General features: G+C 50.9%; 1 protein-coding gene and 4 non-coding genes across 5 annotated transcripts; 1 reads left to right on the top strand and 4 right to left on the bottom strand.

Moving 5' to 3' along the window:
• Positions 1 to 138: 138 nt before the first annotated feature.
• TRNAG-CCC (transfer RNA glycine (anticodon CCC)) lies at positions 139 to 209 on the bottom strand. The gene has a single exon. It is a non-coding gene; the product is annotated as a tRNA-Gly (tRNA).
• Positions 210 to 1271: 1062 nt separating this feature from the next.
• Positions 1272 to 1345, bottom strand: TRNAN-GUU (transfer RNA asparagine (anticodon GUU)). The gene has a single exon. It is a non-coding gene; the product is annotated as a tRNA-Asn (tRNA).
• A 4178-nt stretch (positions 1346 to 5523) lies between these two features.
• On the bottom strand, positions 5524 to 5597 carry TRNAN-GUU (transfer RNA asparagine (anticodon GUU)). Its single transcript has one exon. It is a non-coding gene; the product is annotated as a tRNA-Asn (tRNA).
• Positions 5598 to 5634: 37 nt separating this feature from the next.
• LOC103350071 (uncharacterized) lies at positions 5635 to 24243 on the bottom strand. Its single transcript, XM_089299386.1, has 10 exons — positions 24066 to 24243; positions 21354 to 21438; positions 18635 to 18870; positions 17362 to 17413; positions 16381 to 16535; positions 14424 to 14531; positions 13583 to 13702; positions 6373 to 6415; positions 5973 to 6270; positions 5635 to 5817 (listed from the first exon to the last, which is right to left on the bottom strand). The coding sequence occupies exons 1-10, from the start codon at positions 24241 to 24243 to the stop codon at positions 5635 to 5637; spliced, it is 1458 nt and encodes a 485-aa protein (XP_089155512.1).
• On the top strand, positions 5848 to 5919 carry TRNAQ-CUG (transfer RNA glutamine (anticodon CUG)). Its single transcript has one exon. It is a non-coding gene; the product is annotated as a tRNA-Gln (tRNA).
• Positions 24244 to 27144: the final 2901 nt, after the last annotated feature.

A 27144-nucleotide genomic window follows, 5' to 3' on the forward strand; every position in this document is an offset into this window, starting at 1 on the left:
ATCCCACTAAGATTGTGTTGCTGCTTCATGGACTCTTGTCATCAGTTCAGGATCGCCTAGACAAGGGTCCTAGCACCAGCCTATGCAGTGCAATTTTGCAGAGAAGTGTAAAGATCCCAAAAATGCAAAAGACATACCTACATTGGCCAGGAATCGAACCCAGGTCTCCCGCGTGGGAGGCGAGAATTCTACCACTGAACCACCAATGCACCTACCACCACTGTATTCAAAGTGGTCACTCCTGAGAGTATCCCCAAAAACAGCCATTGTTTTAAATTGGTTTATTGTAGTGTTGAGTCAAAGCTAACAAACGCACCCACACAGAAGTATTTTAATAGAAGACTTTCACAAAACTATCAATATCAAAATGTCTAACTTTACCTGAAGCAACTCAAAAAAGGTTCTTTCCAACTGTATGACAGATCTCCATAGCGAAACATCAGAAATTCATTCAGGTTGCTTGTTTCTACTGCTGTCTCCAATGGCCAACCTCAAAGTGTTGCCTTAGTGGTTCTTAGAAGGTGACCTAACTGGTAGGGGTAGGTAAGTAAAGTTCTGATCAGAGGAGAAAGTAGCAGCAGCAGACGCAAAAGAAAGGAAACCAAAGGACAGAATCAACATAGAGAAATGAAAAAGACAATTTTGAGAGAGAGACAGAGAGAAAGGTCTTCCTCTGCCGTTGGTTCACCCTCCGGTGGCCGCTGAAGCCGGCGCACGGCGCTGATCCAATGGCAGGAGCCAGGTACTTCTCCTGTTCTCCCATAGGGTAGAGGGCCCAAGCACTTGGGCCATCCTCCACTGCAGTCCCTGGCCAGAGCAGAGAGCTGGCCTGGAAGAGGGGCAACCGGGACAGAATCCGGCGCCCCAACCGGGACTAGAACCCGGAGGATTAGCCTAGTGAGGCGCGGTGCAGGCCCCATCCTGCATTCTTTTGCAGGTTCGCATAGCCTCACCCAGTTCCTTGAATCCCCTTTGCTTGCTGTTCACTACTCCCACCCCCAGCCCCAGTCTTTCTTCAAAAGGTCTGGCCCCTGGGGGTCAGGGCCTTCTGCCACGTGGTCCATCCTGTATATGCAGGCAGCTGGTCGACCAACCGACCTCTGGGATTTCTTTTCTCTGAACAAATTGGGTCTGGCTGCCTCCTCTCACTTCTGTGCCTCTTTCCCTAACATTTGGTGCCTAGTTGGCGATGCAGGGGAAGGGGGCCTCTGATGGTGTCAGAAATGAGGGTATTTGACTGATTTAGCAGGTGGGTTAAAAGTGAAGGCAGCCGTCCCTGGGTGGGCTGGAACCACCAACCTTCCGGTTAACAGCCGAACGCGCTAACCGATTGCGCCACAGAGACTACAGATTCAGAAGTACAGGGATTGCCCCTTCCCCGGCCCGCGTGTCCCGGGCTGCCGCCGGCCTTGCAGAGCGACGCTGTTGCGCTCCAGCGCCCGGGACTCCACGGAGAGGCGAGCGGGAGCCGCGCGGTGCGTTGGGAGGTCGGGCAGCCGCGGGGACAGCCGCACGGCCTTCACCCCACCGCCTCAGGAGTCAGTAGTCTTTCAGAAAGAAATGAGTAAAATACTTTTTTTTCAAACTGCTGAAAAAAAATGTGCTAAAAGATGAAGCAAGGATGATTCATGTTGGTCTTTGATAAAATACAAATTTACTGTATTCAAATTATAATATCCTATCTCCTCATTGTACTAGACTCTGACTGAGGAGAAAAACGAAACACAAAAATATCTTCAGCTTAGTGGAAATATTTAAAAGTCTCAAACTATCTTCAGCCTGTCCCTTGTGCACCAGATACAGCATTTCCTGAACTCCTACTGTTGCAAGCCCACCTCAGTATCCAGCTCTGCATGAGATCCATTAGGTAGAGGCCTCCATCACCTAGGCTTTCTTTTGCTCTCTCAGGCCCATGGTTTGTTTTTGCTCCCAAAGTCCCTAATGAGGGGGAGAATTGTCAGCTTACTGGAGTCATTTTGCCTGATGGCTCAGAGAGCTGGAAGTCCCTGGGGTTTTCTGCCAATCCTACAGCACACAGGAACCCTGTGCAGAGCATTTACCTATGATTGACAGGTGCAGGTATCTGAAAGCCCAGCTAGTTGATTTTGTAGTGAATAAGGCTTGGGGAAAAGGGAACGCAGGGGCCACCTTTTAAAGATCTACATAGAAATGGATAAATCCTTGCCACAGAAGGTCCAATTATGACAGAGAGTGACACATGTGAGACTGTGCAGAGGAAGACTGAAGATGTTCTGCTTGCATGGGCAAGACACCCATCATGGGAGAGACAAGGAATCAGAGAAGGGTGGGAATTAGACCAGGTGTATGCAGTAGCTTCTAATCGTGCTATCATGTTGTAATCACGTGGAGAGCCTATAACTACCACGAATGACTGGTTTCTGTTCCTAGCAATCTCAGTTTGAAGTGGCTTCAGGTGGGTTTGGAGCATTAGTAGTTTTCAAAGTACCCAGGGGCTTCTAGCCTTTGGCTAGAGATGACAAGGAATGTGAATGTGCTCAGGTCACCAGCCTAGAAGTATCCCAAGCATGAACCTTCTTCATAGAAGAGTCCTAACAAGAGACATTGATAGAATTCTTCCTCTTTCAGTGATGATATTTGCACAGCAGGGGGAAAAAAGAGAAGAGAAAAAGATAGAGCAGACTTTCTCCTAGACCTCTGTCCTCAAAATGTAGTGAGAAGCACACAATTCTCTGTGACCTGTAGCATGGACAGTAAACTGAGTAAAAACGCAGGGGCTGGTGTTGTGGGCCCACATCTCATATGAAGGCAGCTTTGAGCGTGGACAACTGCCCTTCTAGTCCAGCTACCAGCTGATATGCCTGGGAAGGCAGTGGAAGATGACCAGTTACTTGGGCCCCTGCACCCACTTGGCCAACCCAGAGGAAACTCCTGGCTCCTGGCTTCAGACTGGACCAGCTCAGGCCTTTGTGGCCATTTGGGGAGTGAGCCAGGCCATGGAACAACTCTCTCACGGTCTCTCCCTCCTCCACCCCACCCCTGTAGCTCTACCTCAAAAATAAAATAAGCAAATCTTAAAAAAAAAATCAAAGAAACAAGAACCTTTGCTAGAAGCAACCAGCCCCTATTATTTCAGTACAATCTCAGTAGTAAGTGCTTACAGTCTTGATTTCACAACGCAAGCCTGGAGCAGGACAACAACTTGAAAATCTTTGTCTTCAATGAGTCTTTTCAAGAAGAAACTATACAGAGAGTTTGTAGGTCTTCTTCTCCCAAAGAGAACCCAACAGCAAGGAAACCAAACCTTTAGGGAATAGCTTCTGGGTTTGCATTTGCCTTCCCTGCAACAGATGGAACACATCAAAAAGCAAACCCAAAATCCTTCCCTAAGAAGACTGGTTGACAGGAAACACCTAAGGAATGAGAAATGAGCATTTTTTCACTTTTCATTAAAGAACTTTTGGTTATTTCATGAAGATATCCCTGGAATGCCCTAAGGAGAAATAACTTTGCAGAATGTTGCTTACCTTGGGCACAGGGCATCAGCCAAGATATATGCCTTGCTCTTTAGTTGGCAATTTCCCTTTTTCCGTTGGAGCTCCAACATGTGCTGAGTGTATCCTGTGGCTCCCAACCCCTTGCCCACACTCTCTTCTACTTTGTCCCTGGAGTTCTTGGCGCTGTCTTCACTGGTGTGCTGTCTTCACCACAGCCAGAGCTTTGCCTTCTCTCCCAGGAGAGCTTTAGAGCCCTGGTCTTAGATGGTGCTGCTTGGAAGGGCTTGGGTGGCCAGTGGAGGATGGCCCAAGTGATTGGGCCCCTGCACCCATGTGGAAGACCTGGAAGAAGCCTCTGGCTTCAGCCTGGCACAGCCCCAGCTCTTGAGGTCATTTGGGGGGTAAATCAGCAGATGGAAGATTTTTCTCTCTCCCTCTCTCTGTCTCTGTAACTCTGCCTTTCAAATAAATAAATAAATCTTAAGAAAAAAAAAAGCTGTTACATGAAAGCTATAGGCCCATAATAATTTCACCACACACTGGAAAGTGGAGAGGTGAACAGCTCCTCACTTCTGCAGGCTCAAAACCAGGAAATTCCAGGCTCTCCAGGATAATGGACAATCAGTAGACACTCGCAGACTAGTTTTCCTGACATGCGCCATCAAACAGAGAATGCATCTCTGTCAATCACCACCTAACAGAGATCACCCCAGAAGTTCACTTGAAAACATCACACTCAGAAACCCCCTGCGATGCCCCTGGTGGGTGAAATCATGATGCAAAAATTAAAAGAAAGAACAAAAGCCTTGGTCCAGGACCCAGATTCAGCATGCAGGAGTCAAGAGCTCTGTTTCTGCGCATGGGAGAAACAGAAGAACCAAGGAGAATTATGAGCCCATAGCGCTAGGGGCCAGGTCGGCCTGTCGGGTGCAGGTTCCTTTGGCTCCAGTGATGCATCTCACATGGACAGATGGTCTGGGCAGAGCCCCAGCAAACATCTGGCAAGGAATACTATGGAGAGAGTTATCTGCATGCTCACTGACCACGGTGTAGCAGAAGACACACAAGCTTCTCATCACTTCCTGTGGAAGCCAAAGCAAGATCTCTGAAGATATAAAGGAAAGCAGGAGAACAGGTGTCTGACACCATGAGGATTCCCCTCTGGGATAGTGGCTTGGCTGAAAGCCATAAAAGAGGTCATCTGGCAGGGTTCTTTGGATGCATGTAACCAGGTCATCACAGACAACAGTTGCAGTTATTGGAAGTCTGCAAGCTAGCTTACAAGTTTAGCTGTCAATACCCGCAGTAGAGCAGCTGTGGGGAGTGCCCACCAAATCCTCCTGTTGCACCAAGCTCTTAGTCAAGCAGGGGGTCCCACTCCCCTTGTTGGAGGTTCAAGATCCCTGAATAGTAAGCTTGTGCCTACAAGTAAGTGAAGAGAGGGACACTAATGGAGTTCATAAACCACCTGGAATATGACTTAGTGCCTTTCTAGAAAAAGAGCAGTTTCCAAGTTGGCTGATATTCGAAGCCGTGTATAACAGCCATAAGGAAGCAGTTGCACAGGCAACGCTACACTGTGGACACAGCTGCACAGGGGCTAAAATGTGCATGATACATCTTCCTAGTGCACAATACAACAACCTCTGTGGTGCTCTCATGAAGCCAACCAGGCTTCAGAAGATTTTGAAAGTACTTGCACAGAGTACAGAAACTTCTTTTTACAAATTATTATTTATAATGGTGAGAACGCTGTTGATAAAGCAAGCACAACTGAGGCACACACTTGGGGACCAAACACTGCTGTGGGTGTTGTATCACAGATGTGAAATGCAAGTCCCCCAACGGACCTCACCGGCGCCAGCCCATTTGGCCCGAGGACTGGTTTCCTCCTCAGTGTGTGTTTCAGGCCTCCTGGGCTCCCAGCAGGTGGTCTGGGAGAGTGGAATGACATGGGGAGGTGGCTTTTGTGGGGACAGCAGACAGGTAAAGACGAGAGACAAGAATGTGCTCCGCGGGCAGCACCTGGTAAAAATGCAACAGCAGCCGTCCCTGGGTGGGCTCGAACCACCAACCTTTCGGTTAACAGCCGAACGCGCTAACCGATTGCGCCACAGAGACCCAACTCTGAGAACACAGGGACCGATCCTTCCCCGGGTCAACTTCCGGCTTTGAAGGGAGACGTTTCGGGCTTTAGAGCCCGGCCACCGCCCAGAGGCGAGCGGGAGCCGCGGTATGCGCCACGCTGGCAACCGGTGCTTAGGGTGGTCGGGCAGCTGCGGGCCAGCTGCGTGGTCTTCTTAGCCTCAGGAGCCCGCGCCTGGCAGTCAACGCGGTCCGCCTGCAGCCGTTTCCCGCAAACTTTAAGCCTGGTTCCATGGTGTAATGGTGAGCACTCTGGACTCTGAATCCAGCGATCCGAGTTCAAATCTCGGTTGGACCTTTGCCTTTAACTTACTAAACTGCCATTTTGATCATTTAAATGGGATTTATTACCGCTCCCGAGGTCCTTCCGCCTTGTAAGGGACAAGAAGGCAGCTCTGCAGGGAACAGACTGCTCTGGCCCTCGATGCCTCCAGTCCCCGGCCGCCTCTGGAACCTCATACGTTCATCCAGCTCTAGGGCACTCTCTGGAGTCCGCGTTCCAGAAATGGGTTCTTTACAACGGCCAGGTCCCCAGGACAATGACCGAGCCTGGGGGATCCAGTCCTGGGCGAGGCTGGGGCTCCTGCCCTCGCCATGCACGAAGGGGCGGAGGCACACAGGGCGCCCTTGGTCCTGCTGGGGCTGAAACCTGAGCCCGTGGGGAAATCACCCACCGCTATCAGGGACAGGTGGAAAACGCCGGTGTCTGGACCGCGGATTTGGATCCCGGCAAAGTCTGGGTGGGACCTACTCGAGTGGGTAAAAAAGACTCTTATCCAGGACACCCAGGATTTCTGGGCGGGAGGAGCAGGGGAGAGGCCATTCTACAGGTCCCAGGAGAGAGCTCCCGCCCTGGCACTAGGCTCCGCCCAGCGGGCTTTGCAAAAACCACCGTACATCAGTCAATGAAGGACTCTTTGCAAGAAAAGGCATATTTCATTAAAAGAAGAAAAACATCCTTGTGCTATAATATTTGTTAAAATTCCTTTCAGAGAAAGTGCAAGTGAGTCCCAGAACGGAGAGATGTTTGTGTAGAGGAGAGTAGCCCACAATATTTACCCTGCGTAGGATTTGAAAAGTACATAACCTGCTTTGCACGGAGGGTTTGCACACTGCAACTTAGTAGCCACCTGCTCTTCAACTTATCAAAGCCGGGGGAGAGTGCCAACGCAGTGCCCCACGACCAAAAATTCTGCAGCCGACAAATCGCACAGCCTCATACGCCCCGAACTCTTCACACGCGCTCACTTTGCGCCCCTCACGCCCCTGGGTGCCCTTCGACCTGAAGCACGCACAGCGCACGTATGTGCCGCCAGCGGTGCCGCGCTTTCTCCCACAGCACTGGAAAGCGGTTGTGAATCTGCAGCAGGTCCGGACCAGCAGCCCCTGCTTGCTCTATCTACGTAGCTCCGACCCTTACGCGACGTCACGGGAGGCGCCCCACCCTCCCCGCGCCCAGCAGCTGCTCCACCAGCAGACCCTAGGCGAGCTCAGAGTGACAGCTGTGCCCGCCCCGTCCCTCCAAACCCCACCCCTATGGGCGCCCTGGCCCCATACGGACTGCGCCCGTTCTTACACTGCGTCAGGCTTAGGAGTTTTGTCCGAGTGCCGAGCACCCTTTTCGAATTCATCGCTCTCGATACACGCAACATTTAGGGTCATCCAAGAGTATCTTTATACGGGAACTAAGCAAGACCACCTTCAGCACAGTGCACTCACGTGTGTGTAGCTCATTATTTACGTGGCTTTCTTCTGCCCAGGCTCTGGCTCTGCTCTGATACAGCTTCCTCATGGAAGTACTCCCAGCACAATTTCTGGCGCAACGGCTAAAAGCAGTGCCCTGGACCCCTACTACGACCTGCGGGCCAAGCTGGAGAGGAGCCAGCAGAACGTCTAAGACCTGAGAGAGAAATTCCTCACTGCCAGAGCTACTGTTTACTTCCTGGCCAACCGCCTGCAGAGGCACAGAAGGTCTGCAGAGCCGGGGGCCCAGACTGAGAAGTGGACACTCTCCACTGTATCTTCCCTCTCCATCGTCACAGTGAACTCCCTGACTGTGCTCTCATGGAAGACCCAGGTGGAGCCTCAGTCTTCAACCTGTGCCCAGACCTGGCTGTTGTAGGCATTTGGAATCTGACTCACAGTATAGCAGATCTCTCTTTAAAAATAAAAGAGGAGCATAGCGGGTAAAGCCACTGCCTAGGGGGCTTGCGCCATGGCTCACATGGTTAATCCTCTCCCTGCGGTGCCGAATCCCATGTGGGCGCCAGGTTCTAGACCCGGTTGCACCTCTTCCAGTCCAGCTCTCTGCTGTGGCTCGGGAAGGCAGTAAAAGATGGCCCAAGTGCTTGGGCCCCTGCACCCGTGTAGGAGACCAGGAGGAAGCACCTGGCTCCTGGCTTCAGATCGGCGCAGATTTGGGGGGTGAACCAACAAAAGGATGACCTTTCTCCCTTTCTCTCTCTCTCACTGTCTAACTCTATCTACAAATATGCTGGCATCTCATATGGGTGCTGGTTTGAGTCCTGGCTGCTCCACTTCTGATCCAGCTCTCTGCCTGGCCTGGGAAAGCAATAGAAGAAGGCTCAAGTCCTTGGGTCCCTGCACCCATGTGGGAGACCTAGAAGAAGCTCTAAGCGCCACAAAAAGTGAAAGATTTTACATCCCCTGATTCCCTCCCCAAGTGGCTAAAACTGACAGGGCTGGACAGGCCAAAGTGTCTCCACTTTGGTGGCTGGGTTCCAAGTACCTGAGGTATCTTCCACTGCCTTCCCGGTAGCTCACTAGTAGGAGTTGGATGCAAAGTGCGGCAGCCACAACTTGAATCAGCGCTCCCATAGAGGCTGGTGGCCTCAAAGACAGACGTGTAACCTGATGTCCAAAAATGCAGCTCCCAAGAAAGTTTTTTAAATCTTCAAACTATTCGGGGATTACTGAAACTCCACACAGGAGAACCATCAGTCCTACAGTCCTTGGTGTCCTCCCAAACAAGGAAATCACTGCTGCAATTCCCAGGTCAACGTTTCATTGAAGAAGCCCCAGGGCTCACTGCTTGCAGTGGCCCGTGACTTAGATGAGGCCTAGGAGATGTGAACCCTGGCATTGCCTCATTCAAATGCAGTCCTCTCGTCACATTGCTCTACCTTCCATGAGTTTCTCGTACCTCATCTCTAAACTGGGGAACACTCAGGAGTCCAAGGAGTACAGGAGTGACAATCCCTGCATATAGCCTGGTCCCTGGGTTTCCTGTGCGGTGGAGGGGACTGTGCGTCCTCCGCATAGACAGTGACCTCGGCTGCATGGCCACCTGTCCGCTGAGGAGGGCGAAACTCTGTTTCCTCAGGGTGTGAGGAGTACAAAGACCTCATTGCATCGGTGCTGGAGGAGAAGCCTGACTTTGAGGAGATGCGATCAGCTGCGAGGCTGGGGTAAGGAGCAAGTCTGTGCAAGGAGAAGTGGAAATATCCATGGCTGAACCAGACCAAGACTATCAGTGGGGTTGTGGGGTTGGGGTGAGGTAGGGCGTGGGGTTCTCCATGAAGTAACATATGGGTAAAACGGATCAAATGCCATGGGAGGACACAACAGTGCATGTCCAACTGTGTGTCCCTGACCCATTTTCTTAACTTTCCTGGGCTGGCTCACCTGTAAGAGAACAGTGCTGACAGCATCTCCTGCAGAGGTTCATGAGGTCAGATTCACCTGTACAAGTGGTTGGCACCATCTCTGACACACATGGAATCTCAGTGATCTGCTGTATTTGCTAGACTTGCTCTTTCTTATAGACATGGTGACTGTAACTAATGGCATTTTCTAAAAGGATTTACCCTATGTTTGAAACTCTCTAGGAACGGGCAATGCTGGCCTTGAGAAAAGTAATAAATCATTTTCTAGGCAATAGCTGCTCAATTATCCACTTCCCAATAGCACTATAGTGCTTTAAAAATGGGTAGAGAGGAAATATTTTTAAAATCAAAGAGTATTTGTAAAAGCTGGAAAACATCTCTTGTAGGAAAGTTCGTTAATGGTGCCAGTGCCATGGTGTAAATGTTAAACTGACACGACACCAGTATCCAGTATTTGTAGAGGTTCGACCCCCGTTACTCCTCTTCCAAGCCAGCTCCCAGATGATAGCCTGGGAAAAGCAGCGAAAGCTGTCCCAAGTGTTGGGCCCCTGCAACAAATGTGGGAGAAGAGGAAGAAGATCCTGGCTCCTAGCTCTGGCCATTCCCTGCCCCAGGATTTGAGGTCATCTGGGGAATGAACCAGCAGATGGAAGTTCTCTCCCACCCTAGCATCCGTCTATCCCTTTTTGTGTAGCTCTGACTTTCAAATACACAAATAAATATTTTTATAATTATTGAGACCATTTCAGAGCGTGAGGGCTGGTGCTGTGCAATAGAGAGATTTTGAAAGTGTGCATGAAAATTTAACAGGAGTCTGAGAAGAGCCGGCTGACGCCCAGCATGGAAACTGTGGGGCTCTGCCTTATGTTTGTCGCTGATGGACGTCAGCATTCACTGAACCAGCACATGGAGATCACCATCTGCAGCACACTCTCATCCAAGGCCCCTCCCACACCAGGGGGTGGGGGAAGTGTCTTCCTGGTGCTTACCTGAATCAGCCTGCTAGCCTAGAGGTCTGGTAAGCCTGGGGCTTCCTGTGTTTCAAAGATGTCCAGCTTTATGTTGGATTGCCAAAGACAAGTCAGTGGACAGGAAAAGTTTAGCTTCAAAAAAAGAAATAAAACAAGACTGAAGTTTGTGAAATGCCCAGTGCAATCTGGGCACATGTCTCAGTCTGTGCGCTACACTGAAACCTTTATATGGAAATCTGGAGTCCTCAGGAAGACTTTCGACATCGGGAGTGAAGAGCGACCTCTCAAGACTCTGCAAACATTTTATGACTGTTCCCTTGGGTTTTCTAGCAGTGAACCTGTGTGACCCTGCTCTCCTACACACCCTACAGACCTGCCTCCTACAACACAGAATTTCTTGCCTGACCTATGTCAGTTGTCAGAGTGGGGGACCCAATGCAGTTTTTCTGTGCAATCCCAGGGACTTAGTGACATTTGATTCTGGAATGATTGATGCACCTGGACTGGTGCTACCACTCTGTAGTATACAGGAGTGCACCTATGGAGATGGGAATTTAGGGGCCACCGCTGTGCCATAGCGGGTAAAGCTGCTGCCTGCAGTGCGGCTACCCGTATGGGCACCATTCCAGGACCCTACAGCTCCACCTTCAATCTAACTCCCTACTATGGCCTGGGAAATCAGTAGAAGATGGCCCAAGTCCTTGGGCCCCTGCACCTGCGTGGGAGACCTGGAAGAAGCTCCTGACTCCTCTCTTCAGATTGGTGCAGTTCTGGACATTGAAGTCAACTGGGAAGTGAATCAGCGGATTAAAGACCTCTCTCTCTCTCTCTCTCTCTCTCTCTCTCTCTCTGCCTCTCCTTTTTCTGTGTAACTCTGACTTTCAAATAAAATAAATAAATCTTTAATAAAAAGAATTAATCTGAGTATTAGAAAAAAAGATGGGAGTTCAGGGGCAGACATTGTGGTGCCATGGACTGGGCTGCCACTGGAACACCTGCATCCCATATCAGAGCCGAGTATCAGACCTGCCTCCACTTCCAGTCCAGCTGTCTGCTAATGTGCCTAGAGGGAGCAGTGATGGTGCACAGACTGGGTTACTTGCCAGCCAGGACTAAGACCTTGACTGGCCTCATGGCGGCAGCTTCCACCTGGCCCAGTCCTGGCTGTTGGAGGCATTTGGGGAGTGAAGATTCTCTCTCTCTCTCTCTTTATATCTCTATCTCTATCATTATCTCTTTTTCTCTCTCACTCTGTGTGTGTGTGTGTGCATGTCACTGTGCCTTCCAAATAAAAACACCTTTAAAAAGAAGAATTAACATTGCTGTTTCAAGCTGGAGAATAAAAGTTTTAATTTCAACTTGTACAAAAAAGATAGGCAACAAAATGTATGTAAAATAAAATTTATTTTCTGAGGTTTATAAACCCTACTGTTCAAGTAAAATGAACATGTGCTTGAGAGCTGGTAAACATTCTACAGGGACTTTTTTCTGCCTGTTCCTGGACGCAAATCCTTGCTCTTTCCAGGCTGTGGTGGGGAGGGAAAAGGATGAGGGCCTTTGAGGATCCTCTCCTGATCTGGGCATTGGTGTCTTAGGGGCTATCACATTTGTAGACGGAAGGGCTGGTATTTCCCCAAGCAAAGGGTCCATTGGTCCTGCGGTGTAATTTGGTTCTCAGAGATGGTGACTTCTTTGATTTAGACTTGCTTTGTTGTTTTATTTTCTCATCAACTGGAGAATTATTGGTGACTTAACTTTTGGTATTGAAATTAAACAAGTCATTTAATACTTCAGTTGTTACCTGAAATAGATAAACAAACAAACAAAAACAACTCATGAACAATCTTCTGTGTGCTCTTGCTGACAACTGCCTGGGGCTGGTGCTGGAGCTGATGGAAATGGAGGCCAGGGGGAGCCCGACTGTGGGGAAGGGGAGAAGTTACAGGAGTGGACCACAGGCTGGAAGGAGATGGTGGCGCTAGCACATGCAAGTCAGAGTCTCCTGAAGTGTGCTAGCTGCCCGTGGTGTGGGACACAGGGCCCCAGCACCTCCCGATGCCAACAGCCCTGCTCCCAGCTGCTGCTGCAGGTTAGTTAGCCAGACCCCCACCAGCTCCTCCTCAGCCTCAGTTAACCCTCCATGCTGCCCCTGGGGAAAATAAAGGTCTTTGTCAGGTCCCGGGATGAGAGTCATATCTCAAACATGCACATTCACAGACTTGTTACAGCAAAGAGAAGACAATTTGCAGGAAAATTTTCCTAAATCCATTTCATAGGAGGGTGGGGCCACAGGGAGAGCCCTACAGTGTGAGAGCCACCAGGGTCCTTGGACAAGAACAAGACTGTGAGAAGATCATGGTAAAAAGGGGCTAAGGACTAAACCCACATGACCCAGAGTTGAAAAACCAGAGCTGGACACCAACATGGTTCTCTTCATCACAGAATGTCGGGGAAGGCAGAGGGAGGGCTTCCACCTGGAGGAAGCTGGACAAGATCTACAAGGTGAGCATGACTTTGGCTGGGACAGGAACACGCTTTGCCCGGTGAGTCTTGTCAATGTTCTTGTACAGATAGAAGGCAGGGGTGGGGGAAAGGAGTGAGCAGAAGCAGAAAAAGGGAAATTGCCAACTAAAGAGCAAGGCATAGATCTTGCCTGATGTCCCTGATCCCAGGGGAAAGCAACATTCTGCAAAGGTAATTTCTCCTCAGGGCGTTTCGAGGGATATCTTCAGGAACTAAACAAAAGGTTCTTAATAAAATGTGATGTGGAGGATTAGCCTAGTGAGCCACAGTGCCGACAATCCCGGTTCTTGCCCAGGTAGGGGCGCCAGTTCTGTCCCGGTTTCTCCTCTTCCAGTCCAGCTCTCTTGCTGTGGCCAGGGAAGGTAGTGGAGGATGGTCCAAGTGCTTGGGCCCTGCACCCACATGGGAGACCATGAGGGAGCATCTGGCTCCTGACTTCGGATCAGCACAGTGCGCTGGCTGTAGCAGCCATTTTGGGGGTGAACCAACGGAAGAAAGACCTTTCTCTCTATCTCTGTCTCTCTCACTGTCTAACTCTGCCTGTCAAAAAAAATTTAAAAAAAAAATGAAAAGTGGAAAAATGCTCATTTCTCATAACTTAGATGTTTCCCATCAACCCATCTTCTTAAGGAAGGATTGGGGGTTTGGTTTTGATTTGTTCCTTCCATTGTAGGGGAGGCAAATGCAAACCCAGAAGCTATTCCCTAAAAGTTCGGTTTCCTTGCTGTTGGGTTCTCTTTGGGAGAAGAAGACCTAAAAGCTCTCTGTGTAGTTTCTTTCATGAGAAGACTCATTGAAGGCAACATTTTCAAAGACCTCCCGCTGTGCCCTCACCACTTACCTCTGCACGCAGGGTTCCTGCACACAGGGAGTCTCTGGTATTTTTCCCTGAGGACCCTGTTTTCATCATACAGCTGAACAATGGAATCCAGGACCTGCCAGTAAAGGTTGGAGGTGCATCCTGTCCAGGAGAGAATTACACTCAGGCAAGGCATTCACATTTGCTTAAGGGAAGGCTTCCTGCTAATTTCCTGAACTCCACTGCAGGGCCTGAGGGCTGCACTGACAGGCTGATGGGGAACAAGCTTCATGGTCACCTGCTTCCCAGCTCCAGCACATTCACATCATTCTCACACCCAGTGCTGCAATATGAGGAAGACTGGGCTGTGTGTGAGATTCGATCACACTTTTGGGGCCCAGCCCAATGATGCAGCATGGTGGCCTTGGCATGAGAGCAGTGGAAGGCGAGGGCTGAGGCAGAAGAACCCTAGGATCCACGAGGAGCCCTAGGAGCAAGGACCAAATGAGACACAGGAGGCAGATGAGGATGGAAGCGGAGGAGAGTGATAAAGGCGGGACTCAGAAACCTGGGTTTTACTGAACTACACTCACATAAGCCAACAGACGCAGACCGTGCACAGAGTCAGAGGCACGAACACGGTTGGAGGTCAGATGGCTAAAAGTGGGAGGAAGAGTTTAGCGTGGTCAAGTCTCTACCTAAGCCTATTTGGTGGCTTCCAGAATAGGAGTTACAGCACTGGTGCTCACTCTCTAGCCAGGCCATTTGTATGAAGTGGGTGAAGCAGGTCTAACATGTGCTTAGATTCTGTGAAGCTCTGGCCCAGTGGCCTGCCTGTGGAAACACACCCACTGCCAGACTCAGGCCCCTCTAGTCCCCCTACCTCTGTCTCTGTCCACGGTGCTGAGGTGACGCTGCAGCATCTGTCGCAGGCTGACGTTGACCACCATGGTCTCCTTCAGATGCTGCTGTAGTTTCTGCATCTCATCTTCTGCAGCAGTCCACCAGGACGTGAAATGAGGGAAGGGAGGAAGAATCTTTGTCACTATGGGACAGCCAGAGGCTGCCGTACAAGATCCTGACTCTCCCTACCCCTCTGCCTACGTCATGCTCTCATCAGGGAACACCAGTCCCTGGGTGGGTTTCAAGTGAAGAATGGGCAAGCGCTGAGCACACTCACAGGGCTGCCTCCACCCAAGGGCATGGGAGGTGGAGGAGAGGCAAAGAGGAGGAACAAAGACCCTACGGCCTCCAGGTAAGGCCAGACAGTTCCCACGGAAGTTGTGGCCACCTCCTCGGTGTGACCTGCAGGAACTAGAAATACTTTCCTCTACTACATACCTTGCCCAGACCAGTTCAACACATGGTGAACACTTCCTCTGCAGCTCACGGTGAAATGTGAAAGGGAAATGGGGATTCCTTCCTAGGAGGATGATCTGAGTAATAAAGGGCACCTACTTATACCTGCCACGTGAAGGAGAGGGAGAAAGACAAACCTGACGGGGTTTATATTGCTAAGCAAATAGCCCAGTGGGTCCTGAGTGAATTAACACAGTCTCATTCTCCTGCCAAGAAAAGGTAATACACAAATATTCAAGGAAAGGGAGGCTGGACATCAAGAGAGAAGACAAAGACTGAAGCTGTGTTCTGAACACACACCAGCGATGCTGCTGCCCAGGGGGCTCCTCTGTCCATGAAGGAGCTGCTCTGGCCCCTGGGGGGTTTTGGGAGGGGAGCATGCTGCTGGCACCATGGTTACTCATGGCCTTTCTTTCACCAGACATGTCGGCTCTTGGTTTGGATGGCAATGCAGCAATGAGAATAAACCACCCATGTTTCAGGGGGAAAAAAAAGAAACTTTGTGTTGCTGCACAAAGCGTGACATTGTGGCCATTTACCAGGGGTTGGCAGCATCAGAGACCTGCCTTCAGGAAAATCACCTTTCAACTGTCACTCTGATCGGACCTGGGGAGGAGGAAAGGGGACAGGATGCCTGATAACTGAGCAAGGCTGGCAGCATTCCTACATGGTTGGAAAATGCAGGTATTCCATCCACGGACTATAATTATCAAGACCATTTCAAGCACGGGGGGCTGGTGCTGTGCCATAGTAGGTAAGGCCACTGCCTGCAGTAGTGGCATCCCACATGGGAGGAGGTTTTCTAGTCCCAGCTGCTCCGCTTCCGATGCAGCTCTCTGCTGTGGCCTAGAAAAGCAGTAGAAGATGGCCCAAGTCCATGGACCCTGCACATGCATGTGACCCAAAAGAAGCTCCTGGCTCCTGGCTTCAGATCACATCAGCTCTGGCTGTTGTGGACATTTGGGGAAGGAACTAGCAGATGGAAGACTTCTCTCTTTCTCTCGCTTTCTCTCTCTCTCTCTCTCTCTCTCTCTCTCGCTCTGCCCCTCTCTGCCAGAATGTAACTCTGCCTTTCAAACTAATAGATAACTCTTGGAAAAAAAAGACCATCTCAGGAAAAGAGCTGTCCCAATAGAGGCAGGTTGTGTACATGGACTGTGGAGTTGGCTGAAACTTTCCCGTGCTCCCTTCACTCTCCTCTATGGGCCACTGTGCGTGCATCAGATGCTCTATGCCAGTGGTGGCATGGTGACTCAGGCAAGATGTCAACCAGGAACACTGAAAATCATCTGACCCACCCAGGACTGCACTTGACACCTGAGCCCAGCGCTGTTTTCAGCCTATATGCCTTTTCAAGGAGAAGCTTCTAGGCCTGTCTACAAGATGCTACAGCTCAGTTCAGACAGAAGTGGTGAGCATGCAGAAGGAAGAAGCTACTGGAAGGTTTTGAGCTGTACTTTATTTACAAGGGGAGGACTCACGGCCTGCCTCCTCAGCAGAGGTGGCTTCTTGTGCCTCAGACAGGACGGTGTCTCTACTGGAAGGCTGATCACAGTTGCACTGGCCAGAAGGAGTCAGATACCGTTCATCCACTGCGTCCTCAGGTTCCACACTCCCTCCCTCCCCCTGGTGCTCTCTGTGGGGCCTGGTGGGAGAGGCAAGATAAGAGAGGTCACTGAGGCAGCCTGGAAGCAAAGCTCATTACAGGTCCTGATCTGAAGCTCATGGAAGTGGCACGAACACCAGAGAGGCCATCGCATCAAGAGGAAAGGTAGCATCCACTTCTGATGGGGCGGGGTGTGCTTAGAGCTGGGGTAGAGACAGCGGCAGGTGCTCAGTGCACTGACCCATAGCTCAGTGTGAAGAAGCAGACTCAGGAACTGCCCTAAATCCAGTTAGAGACCCAAAACAGTGAACAGAGATGTGTAAATAAAGCATTGTATTTTATATTACATGAAATGGCCCATTGAACATTGGCTCCCGAGACAGCAAAACCTCCCTGATTTCTTCCAAGTTTTAGATTTCTCCAGATATTTGATGTCATTTCTGTGTTTTTTTTTTTCAAGATAACTTTCTGGGAATGAAACATCTTCCAACAAATCTCAGGAAAACTGTGCAGAAAGATCAGGCATGTGAATTTGGGGTTCACTCATGAAGGTTTAAAATCACACAGAAACCAAGGGCCACTATTTTGTTTCCCTTTAGGTCAGACTGACTAAAAGTGAACTTGACACGTTACTAATAAATGGAAACAATGTATGAGCTCCCAGTAGAGCAGGTGACCATTGGAGACAGGACACATCCTTGTAAATCCATGAACAAAGAGGTCCCATCCGCAGTCTCTGGGTTGGCTTTGTTTGTTGCTCAGGGTGTTAACTTTAACCTCTGTTGGATCTCTTGCTTTTGGAATCCTCTCTAGTTTTCCTCGCTCCATCACTAGCCCCTTTACCATTCAGAGTTACCTTTGGGCCAGGGTCTCCTCTCTGTCTCCAGATTTCTGATCATTGTGATTCTCTGCAAAGCGAGAATAGAAAGCGAGTCAGAAACTAAGCAGGCCCATTCAGACATCACAGACCTGAGACTCTATGATCAGAGACTGAACCTTCTGCGTGTATACTCAGAAAGCTCTGGGAGAATTGCCCCAGGAGGCCTCTGGGTTCACCTGGATAGCAGAGCCTTGGAAGGATTTCCTATCCCCTGCACAGGGTATTCCCGATGTGTGTCCACGATGTCTACAGTGTCTTCTTTTCCAGCTCACAGGAAGTAAGATATGTATAAAATTAGATTTGAAAGTATACTGAGTCTCAGGGCCAGCGCTGTGGCATAGTGGGTAAAGCCACCGCTGCCTGTGGTACCGGCATCCCTTATGGGGTCAGTACAAGACCCGGCTGTTCGACTTCCAATCCAGCTCTCTGCTATGGCCTGAGAAAGCAATGGAAGCCCACCCACGTCCTTGGGACCCTGCACCCATATGGGAGCCCCAGAAGAAGCTCTTGGGTCTTGGTTTCGAATTGGCACAGCGCTGGCTGTTGTAGACATTTGGGGAGTGAACCAGCAGATGGAAGACCTCACTCTCTCTACCTCTCTGTAACACTGCCTTCAAATAAATAAGTAAATCCTTGGAGAAAAAAAGCAAAACAAAACTTTAAATCTAGAATCCTACATCCAGTGAAAAGCCATTTCACAAATGAGATCTGGCAGCCAGCCTTGGGGCGTAGAGGGCTAAGCCAGTGCCTGCAGTGCTGGCATCCCATAGAGCCACTGGTTGCATTCCTGGCTGCTCCACTTCTGATCAAGCTCCTGCTCATGGCCTGGGCTCTTGCCACCCACATGGGAGACCTGGATGAAACTCCTGGCTCATGCTTCAGCCTGGCCCAGTGCTGCCACTGCAGCCTCCTGGGAAGTGAGCCAGCAGGTGGAAGATCTCTCCCCATCTTCTCCCTCTCTCTCTGAAACTCTGCCTTTGAAAACTAAAAAAGAAAAAAAAAAGGTCTATTTCCTGCCATGCTCATCAAGATGAAGTCAGTCTTCTGTACTCTTTCTTACTGACTGTAGATGGAACCTTGCAAAGAATAACTCGAAGGAATTACCTGAGTGCTCTGAAAAGTCCAAACTGCATGTGGATTAAGTGCCACAGACAAGAGCAAAAGAATGAGCTGGGGCGGTAAGGGCATGGTTCTCCCTCCTGTGAGGCGCTCTGGAGGAGGAAGGGCCTTTGGAGCTGCAGCCACTTACCCGCCATGAGCTTTCTGGCAAGGCTCTCTGCCAGCTGGCTTCCTTGGGCCAACTGTTCACAGAATCTCTGTCCAAGGTGGCGGGCAACGTCCGTGCTCCTGAGGAGGCCCTCAAAAGCCTGGCCCGTGTCCTTCAGGTGCTGGGCAAAGAGGGAGCAGACCTCTCTCCCTTCCTGTATCTTGCGCCGTAAGTGGGTGAGTTCTCTGGCCCGAGCCTGAACTAGGGAGTCTTGTCCGCTAAGGTAGGGAAGAAGACAGAAATGTAAGATTGAATGACAGCTCACAGGAGCCTCGGCAGAGCCATCCACTAGAATTGCCGAAGGGCAGTGCCCACGGTGCATGCTGGTGTATGTTGTGAGGCTTGCCTTGGCAGGGGGAATGTGCACAGAGGCCCTGTGCTTGTTTGTTTTTGCTATGATTAAGATGCCCTTTCAGTCCCTCACCTCAGCCCACATCCATGTAGTGAACAGCAAGCAGTATGCCAATAGGGCCAGGAACATCTGTGTTGGGCAAGCTCGCCTGCTGGCATTGAGAGGTGGGAAGTCCCATAAAGGCCATGAAGGCAACATTCATTAGAATGACATGGAGATAGGCTGGCACTGAGGCTCACTAGGGTAATCTTCTGCCTGCGGTGCCAGCACCCCGGATTCTAGTCCTGGTTGGGGTGCCGTTCCTGTCCTGCTTGCTCCTCTTCCAGTCCAGGTCTCTGCTGTAACCCAGGAAGGCATTGGAGGTTGTCCCCAAGTGCTTGGGCCGTGCACCCACATGGGCGACCAGGAGGAAGCACCTGGCTCCTGGCTTCGGATCAGTGTAGCGCCGGCTGTAGCAGCCATTTGGGGAGTGAACCATCAGAAAGAAGACAGAAAGAAGACCTTTCTCTCTGTCTCTCTCTTTCACTAACTCTGCCTGACCAAAAAATAAATAAATAAATAAAGAATGTCATGAAGATGAGGATAACCAGTAGGAATGCAAAGATAGTACACGAGCTTCAGATGACGATTGTGTCATCTCTGTGAGATTTCCTTGTTTTCTAAAGCCTGAAGCATTTCTCATTGCCCCAACACAGGATGTGAGCTCTGTTGGACAGACATGGCCATGTGTTATTCAGCTTACAGCACTCAGTAGAGGTACACATGGGGCATCCAGTTAATGCTGAGAACCACAGAATCCTGAAGCTGGACCAAGCCTCTAGAGTCACCCACCCTATCAGATGCCTGAATGTTCTCTTTCTGTCAGCCAAGTGGTTGTTCTCACATTGTCAATCTCTAATCCCTAGAAACGCTACAAAGTGTGGGGCAAGTCAAGGCCTACAGGAGAATCAAACAGGGGCTTCAGGCCTGTACCCCCTTCCAAGTTCTATCTCTGTTTGCATGGTTTTACACACATGACTGTATAGGATCACTTCAGCAAAGTGCTCAAAGACAGTTTGAATGCCACAATCTACCCTATGTTAGAAACTCTCTAGGAAGGGAAATGCTGGCCTTGAGAAAAGTAATAATTCATTTTTCAGGCAATAGCTGCACAATTATGCACTTACTAAATAGCCCTATAGTGCTTAAAAAATTGGTAGAGAGGAAATAGTTTTAAAATGAAAAAATATCGGGCCGGCGCCGTGGCTCAATAGGCTAATCCTCCACCTAGCGGCGCCGGCACACCGGGTTCTAGTCCCGGTCGGGGCGCCGGATTCTGCCCCGGTTGCCCCTCTTCCAGGCCAGCCCTCTACTGTGGCCAGGGAGTGCAGTGGAGGATGGCCCAGGTGCTTGGGCCCTGCACCCCATGGGAGACCAGGAAAAGCACCTGGCTCCTGGCTCCTGCCATCGGATCAGCGCTGTGCGCCGGCCGCAGCGCCGGCCGCGGGGGCCATTGGAGGGTGAACCAACGGCAAAGGAAGACCTTTCTCTCTGTCTCTCTCTCTCACTGTCCACTCTGCCTTTCAAAAAAAAAAAAAAAAAGAAAATATCTGTAAAAGCTGGAAAATATCTCTTGTAGGAAAGCTCATTAATGCGGCCCGTGCCATGGTGTAAATGTTAAACTGACAGGACACCAGTATCCAGTATGGGTACAGGTTTGACCCCCAGTTGCTCCTCTTCCAATCCAGTTCCCAGATGACAGCCTGGGAAAAGCAGCAAAATCTGGCCCAAGTGATTGGGCCCCTGCAACCAATGTGGGAGAACAGGAAGAGGATCCTGGCCCCTAGCTCTGGCCATTCCCTGCCCCAGCAGTTGAGGTTATCTGGGGAGTGAACTAGCAGATGAAAGATCTCTCCCACCCCAACATCTGTCTCTCCCTCTCTTTGTGTAGTTCTGACTTTCAAATACACAAATAAATCTTTCTAGAAAATGCCATTAGTTACAGTCACCATGTCTATAAGAAAGAGCAAGTCTAGCAAGTACAGCAGATCACTGAGATTCCATGTGTGTCAGAGATGGTGCCAACCACTTGTACTGGTGAGTCTGACCTCGTGAACCTCTGCAGGAGATGCTGTCAGCACTTTCCTCTTACAGGTGAGCCAGCCCAGGAAAGTTAAGAAAATGGGTCAGGGACACACAATTGGACATGCACTGTAGTGTCCTACCCAGGCATTTGATCCGTTTTACCCATATGTTACTTCATGGAGAACCCCACGCCCTACCTCACCCCAAACCCACAACCCCACTGATAGTCTTGGTCCGGTTCAGCCATGATATTTCCACTTCTCCTTGCACAGACTTGCTCCTTACCCCAGCCTCGCAGCTGATCGCATCTCCTCAAAGTCAGGCTTCTCCTCCAGCACCGATGCAATGAGGTCTTTGTACTTCTCACACCCTGAGGAAACAGAGTTTCGCCCTCCTCAGCGGACAGGTGGCCATGCAGCCGAGGTCACTGTCTATGCGGAGGACGCACAGTCCCCTCCACCACACAGGAAACCCAGGCACCAGGCTATGTGCAGGGATTGTCACTCCTGTACTCCTTGGACTCCTGAGTGTTCCCCAGTTTAGAGATGAGGAACGAGAAGCTCATGGAAGGTAGAGCAACATGACGAGAGGACTGGATTTGAATGAGGCAATGCCAGGGTTCACATCTCCTAGGCCTCATCTAAGTCACGGGCCACTGCAAGCAGCAAGCCCTGGGGCTTCTTCAATGAAACGTTGACCTGGGAATTGCAGCAGTGATTTCCTTGTTTGGGAGGACACCAAGGACTGTAGGACTGATGGTTCTCCTGTGTGGAGTTTCAGTAATCCCCGAATAGTTTGAAGATTTAAAAAACTTTCGTGGGAGCTGCAGCCCATATGGGAGCGCTGATTCAAGTCGTGGCTGCCCCACTTCTGATCCAGCTCCTACTAGTGAGCTCCTGGGATGGCAATGGAAGATATCTCAGGTACTTGGAACCCAGCCACCAAAGTGGAGACATGGATGCAGGGCTCCTCACTTTGGCCTGTCCAGCCCTGTCAGTTTTAGCCACTTGGGCAGGGAATCAAGGAATGAAAATTCTCTCTCTTTGTGTGGAGCTTAGAGCTTCTTCTGGGTCTCCCACATGGGTGCAGGGGCCCAAGGACTTGAGCCTTCTTCTATTGCTTTCCTAGGCCAGGCAGAGAGCTGGATCAGAAGTGGAGCAGCCAGGACTCAAACCAGCACCCATATGATATGCCAGCACCGCAGGCAGTGGCTTTTTTTTTTCTTTTAATTTGACAGATAGAGTGAGACAGTGAGACAGTGAGAGAGATAGAGAGAAAGGTCTTCCTTCCGTTGGTTCACCCCCCAAATCTGTGCCAATCCAAAGCCAGGAGCCAGGTGTGCTTCCTCCTAGTGTCCCACGCAGGTGCAGGGGCGCAAGCACTAGGGCCATCCTCCACTGCCTTCCCGGGCCACAGCTGAGAGCTGGACTGGAGGAGGTGCAACTGGGTCTAGAACCTGGTGTCCACTTGGGATGCTGGTGCCGCAGGCAGAGGATTAAGCAAGTGAGCCATAGCGCCAGCCGCCCAGGCAGTGGCTTTACCTGCTATGCCACAGTGTCGGCCCCTCTTTTATTTTTAAAGAGAGATCTGCTATACTTTGAGTCAGATCCCAAATGCCTACAACAGCCAGGTCTGGGCACAGGTTGAACACTGAAGCTCCATCTGGGTCTTCCATGAGGGTGTCAGCTACTCACTTACTTGAGCCATCATCTTTTGTCTCCCAGGCTCATTAGCAAAAAGCTGGATCAGAAAGCAAAGGCAAGACTATATCCCATGTGCTCCCACATGGGATGCAGCCATCCCAAGCTGCACTATAGCCCACTGGGCATGACACCTGCCCTGAGGAGCCAGTACTGAAATCAGACATTCCAACAGGGGATGTGGGTGTCCCAAGTGACAGCCTAAACCCTGAGATATCCACCTTTAATTGTAGTATACTTTTGATAATGCGATGTCTTAAAGATCATTTTGCATTTCATTGTAAGGGAAGCTATAATTTTCACTGTTCACTGTGTATGACAATAAACCGTATCACAGGTTTGAAGCCCTCCCATACTCACACTGATCAATTGAAAAATCATGGTTGAAATTTGAAAGCAAACAACTGCAGTGTAGCAGGTGCCCTCCTGTAGCATCCCTGCCCTCGCAAGCTCTTGTTCCTGTGTACACTTCAGGAACTACAGCCTCCCCCTCTTCCCTCTATTATTAGCAGCTTTAAGATTTTCCAGTAGATTTCCGAATGGCAAAGCTGGCTATGGAGACGGGGAGCCAGCACCTACACTGGCCTGGCTTGCAACTGAGACCTGCAGTCTTCTGCACTTGGCCTTGTTCCCCTCATGCTCATGTCTGGGGGCCACATCCTGGAGGGCCACCTGCCCTTGCTGGCTATCTGCAAAGTTCCTGTGCAGGGTGAGACAGAAAGGGTGGCATAGGTCTCAGAGTCTCCTGGACATGGCCTTCTCGTAAGCAGAGAATGAGCAATGGCTTCTCTGCACTTCTGGGGAAAAGAAACTTTTGCAGGCATTAGGGCTTCCCTCTGTGCCTGCCAGGGCTGCTCTCAGTGCCAGATGCCTGGGAACAGACAGTCCCGAGCTCCTTGAAGGCAGGCGGGTATCATTACCCCTTTCAGGCCAAGTGAAGCTACCTGTAGATGGGTGCTTAGTAAGAGTTTGAACTGAATGCTGAGACAGTGGAGCGCACAGCGCTGCCCTGGTTCCTAGGAGCTGACACAGGTCCCTGAGCCAGAAGAAGCAGTTACTGCCTCACCTGGGGTTTTAGTCTCCTCCTCCCTACCTTGTCCCTGCAAACTTTCATCTTTGTGCCTCTGTTTTCTCCACTGCGGCAAGCTGAGGATGAAATACAGGCACCTACCGACCCAGAGTACAGTCAGGGAGTTTACTTTGACGAAGAACAGGGAAGATAAAGTAGGGAGTGTCCATTTCTCTGAGGAAGGGAACCCCCACTTCTCAGTCTGGGCCCGTGGCTCTGCAGACCTACCATGCCTCTGCAGGCGGTTGGCCAGGAAGTAAACAGTAGCTCTGGCAGTGAGGAATTTCTCTCTCATGTCTTGGACGTCCTGCTGGCTCCTCTCCAGCTTGGCCCGCAGGTCGTAGTAGGGGTCCAGGGCACTGCTGTTAGCCATTGTGCCAGGAACAGTGCTGGGAGGTACTGCCATGATGAAGCTGTGTCAGAGCAGAGCCAGAGCCTGGACAGGAGAAAGCCACACAAATAATGAGCTACACACACGTGAGTGCACTGTGCTGACAGTGGTCTTGCTTAGTTACACACACGTGAGTGCACTCTGCTGACGGTGGGGTGGTCTTGCCTGGTAAGCTCCTACACTCACCAAGTTGCTCAGCTCTAAGTTGTGAGTGATACCAGATACAATTAGTATCTCTGTAACTCTTCTTCACATCAAAGAGGGGGTGTAAAGAGAGTCAGGAATGCAGATCTCACTCTAACTTACTTTTGGGAGGAACTTTGTCAGCAGTCACAACTCGCAGACTCCTTAGAGACAAATGTGAGGCCCAAGATGCCAGAGGTCTGAGCTGAAGGCACTGCCCATACACAGACGCTGCCGCAGGAGTGTGGCCAGAGGCCCCAGGCTGCCAGGGAACGGTCTGAAGTCACAATAGCAGAACTAGAAGGTGGGGGGGTCGTGGACTCTCAGGAACCCGTGAGTTCTTCTGCTCATCCCCAATGGGCACCATCCCCTCCGCAGCACACAGGTCTGTGCAAAGGGGTCTGGTGGCCTAGCGGCTGAGGGGTTGAGGGACAGGCAGACTCGGCCTGGAGTCCTCGGGTCCCCATGGAGAGCTCGTGACGGCCAAACCCTGTTCCCGGCGAAGGGACCCGAGAGCGGCCGTCACCGCGACCCTGTGCCTGGGGAGCCCGGAGCTGGACACGCGGCGTTCCCGAGTGCCCGCGGGCGGCAGGGGCGGCGGGGGCAGGGTTTTCCCTGAGTGGAGGCGGCGCCGACGAGGGCGCTCCGCGGCCTCGGGCCCACTCTCTCCGGTGGGACTCGGACCCGGGCGTCTGCGGGGAGCGGGCTCCTGCGGCGGGCGGGCGAATGCCACTCCGCTTCCCGCGGCCACCCGACTCCCAACGCACAGGTAACCCTCGCGGCACACAGCGCGCCTCCTGCTCGCCCATCGGCGGTGCCCGGGGCTCTGGAGCTCGCAGCGTCGCCCCGCAAGGCCAGCCGCAGCCCGCGGCCCCTGTGCGGGCAGAAGTTGTGTCTCTGTGGCGCAATGGGTTAGCGCGTTCGGCTGTTAACTGAAAGCTTGGTGTTTCGAGCCCACCCAGGGACAGCCGTCAGCACTTTTACCACGTTTGATAATAAGTCAGTGAAATGCCCTCACTCTGATACCCTCAAGGGGTCCTAGCGTCCCCAACGGGGTTCTCAGAGAACGGCTGGTGGGATGTAAACCCTGTGGTTGAGGGGTGCAGATCACCGCCCCTATTACTCTGTGACAGATAGTGCAGGAGCGGTGCCCCTAGCAATTAGGCCATCTGCACCTGTCTGCGGAGATGAGAGAATCTTCCCCTGTTGAGCTGGTGGCTCATGTGGGCTCAGGTTTCTGCTGAATCTCAGGAGCAGAGGTTGAGTCTGACTTTATAGGCTCTCTCTCTCTCTCCCCCTCCACCACCCTCCCTCCCACTCTCTCCCTCCCACACCTCCATCTCTCTGTTAACCCCTGCATGGTATTTTCCCACTGGCGGTGTCACTATGAGTTTCTAGTTTTGATATTATGAACTTCACTTCTCTGGTACCTACAGGGATCCATTCCCTGTTTGTGGGTGAGTATCTTCAATTGCCTATCATCCTGTGCCTTCTGGAAGTTCTTGATATTTGAGCCTGCAGCAGAGAAAAGAAGCTCCCATTCTGTCTTTCTAATACTTGGTTAAAAGGGCAGGGTGTGCTTAGAGCTGGGGTAGAGACAGCGGCAGGTGCTCAGTGCACTGACACATAGCTCAGTGTGAAGAAGCAGACTCAGGAACTGCCCTAAATCCAGTTAGAGATCCAAAACAGTGAACAGAAGATGTGTAAATAAAGCATTGTATTTTATATTACATGAAGTGACTCTTTGAATACTGGTTCCTGAGACCACAAAACCTCCCTGGGCTCTTCTACCTTTGAGATTTCTCCAGATATTTGATGCCATTTGAGTTTCTTTTTCAAGGTAACTTTCTGGAAATGAAACATCTGCCAACAAATCTCAGGAAAACTGTGCAGAAAGATCAGGCATGTGAATTTGGGGTTCAGTCATGAAGGATGAAAACTCACACAGAAATCAAGGGCCACTGCTTTGTTTCCCTTTAGGTCAGACTGACTAAAAGTGAACTTGACACGTTACTAATAAATGGAAACAATGTATGAGCTCCCAGTAGAGCAGGTTACCAAAAGAGTTAGGACACATCCTTATATATCCATGAACAAAGAGGTCCCATCTGCAGTCTCTGGGTGGGCTTTGGTGTTGTTGCTCAAGGTGTTAATGCTGACCTCTGTTGGATCTCTTGCTTTTGGAATCCTCTCTAGTTTTCCTCGCTCCATCACCAGCCCCTCAGCATTCAGAGTTACCTGTGGGCCAGAGTCTCTTGTCTGTCTCTTTTCATTGTGATTCTCTGCAAAGCAAGACTAGAAAGCCAGTCAGAAACTAAGCAGGCCCCATTCAGACATCGCAGACATGGATGGGACTCTATGAGCAGAGACTGAACCTGCTGCGTGTATACTCAGAAAGCTCTGGGAGAATTGCTCCAGGAGGCCTCTGGGTTCACCTGGATAGCAGAGCCTTGGAAGGATTTCCTATCCCCTGCACAGGGTGTTCCCGATGTAGATGCAGGATGTCTATAGTGTCTTCTTCTCCAGCTCACGGGCCCCTTGCATAGTTGCCTTCAGGATTTCTCCAGCTGGAACCTTCATTTCCACCCCAAAGCTGCCCACCAGAGCGTGGTTTGATTCCCACTAATGCTCCTCCTGCAGACCCCACTGCAGTGTGGTGGGAGAGGACAGGCAACCCTGTCCACCTCCATCCCACCCAGAGTGCAGCCCAGGCACCATCAGCCCTGGGCCTCT

This window comes from Oryctolagus cuniculus, chromosome 7, assembly GCF_051225735.1.
Source record: "Oryctolagus cuniculus isolate XC-2025 breed Fujian yellow rabbit chromosome 7, ASM5122573v1, whole genome shotgun sequence".
Classification (NCBI taxonomy): domain Eukaryota; kingdom Metazoa; phylum Chordata; class Mammalia; order Lagomorpha; family Leporidae; genus Oryctolagus; species Oryctolagus cuniculus.

Excerpts from the sequence above, each read along its gene's own strand:
- LOC103350071 (XM_089299386.1), bottom strand. The coding sequence starts at position 24,243 with ATGGCAGTACCTCCCAGCACTGTTCCTGGCACAATGGCTAACAGCAGT. Across the intron at positions 14,532-16,380 it reads CTCTGCTGAGGAGGCAGGCC|AAGATGAGATGCAGAAACTA; the intron begins GTGAGTCCTCCC and ends GGACTGCTGCAG. Across the intron at positions 6,271-6,372 it reads AGTCTTTTTTACCCACTCGA|GTTTCAGCCCCAGCAGGACC; the intron begins GTAGGTCCCACC and ends CCACGGGCTCAG.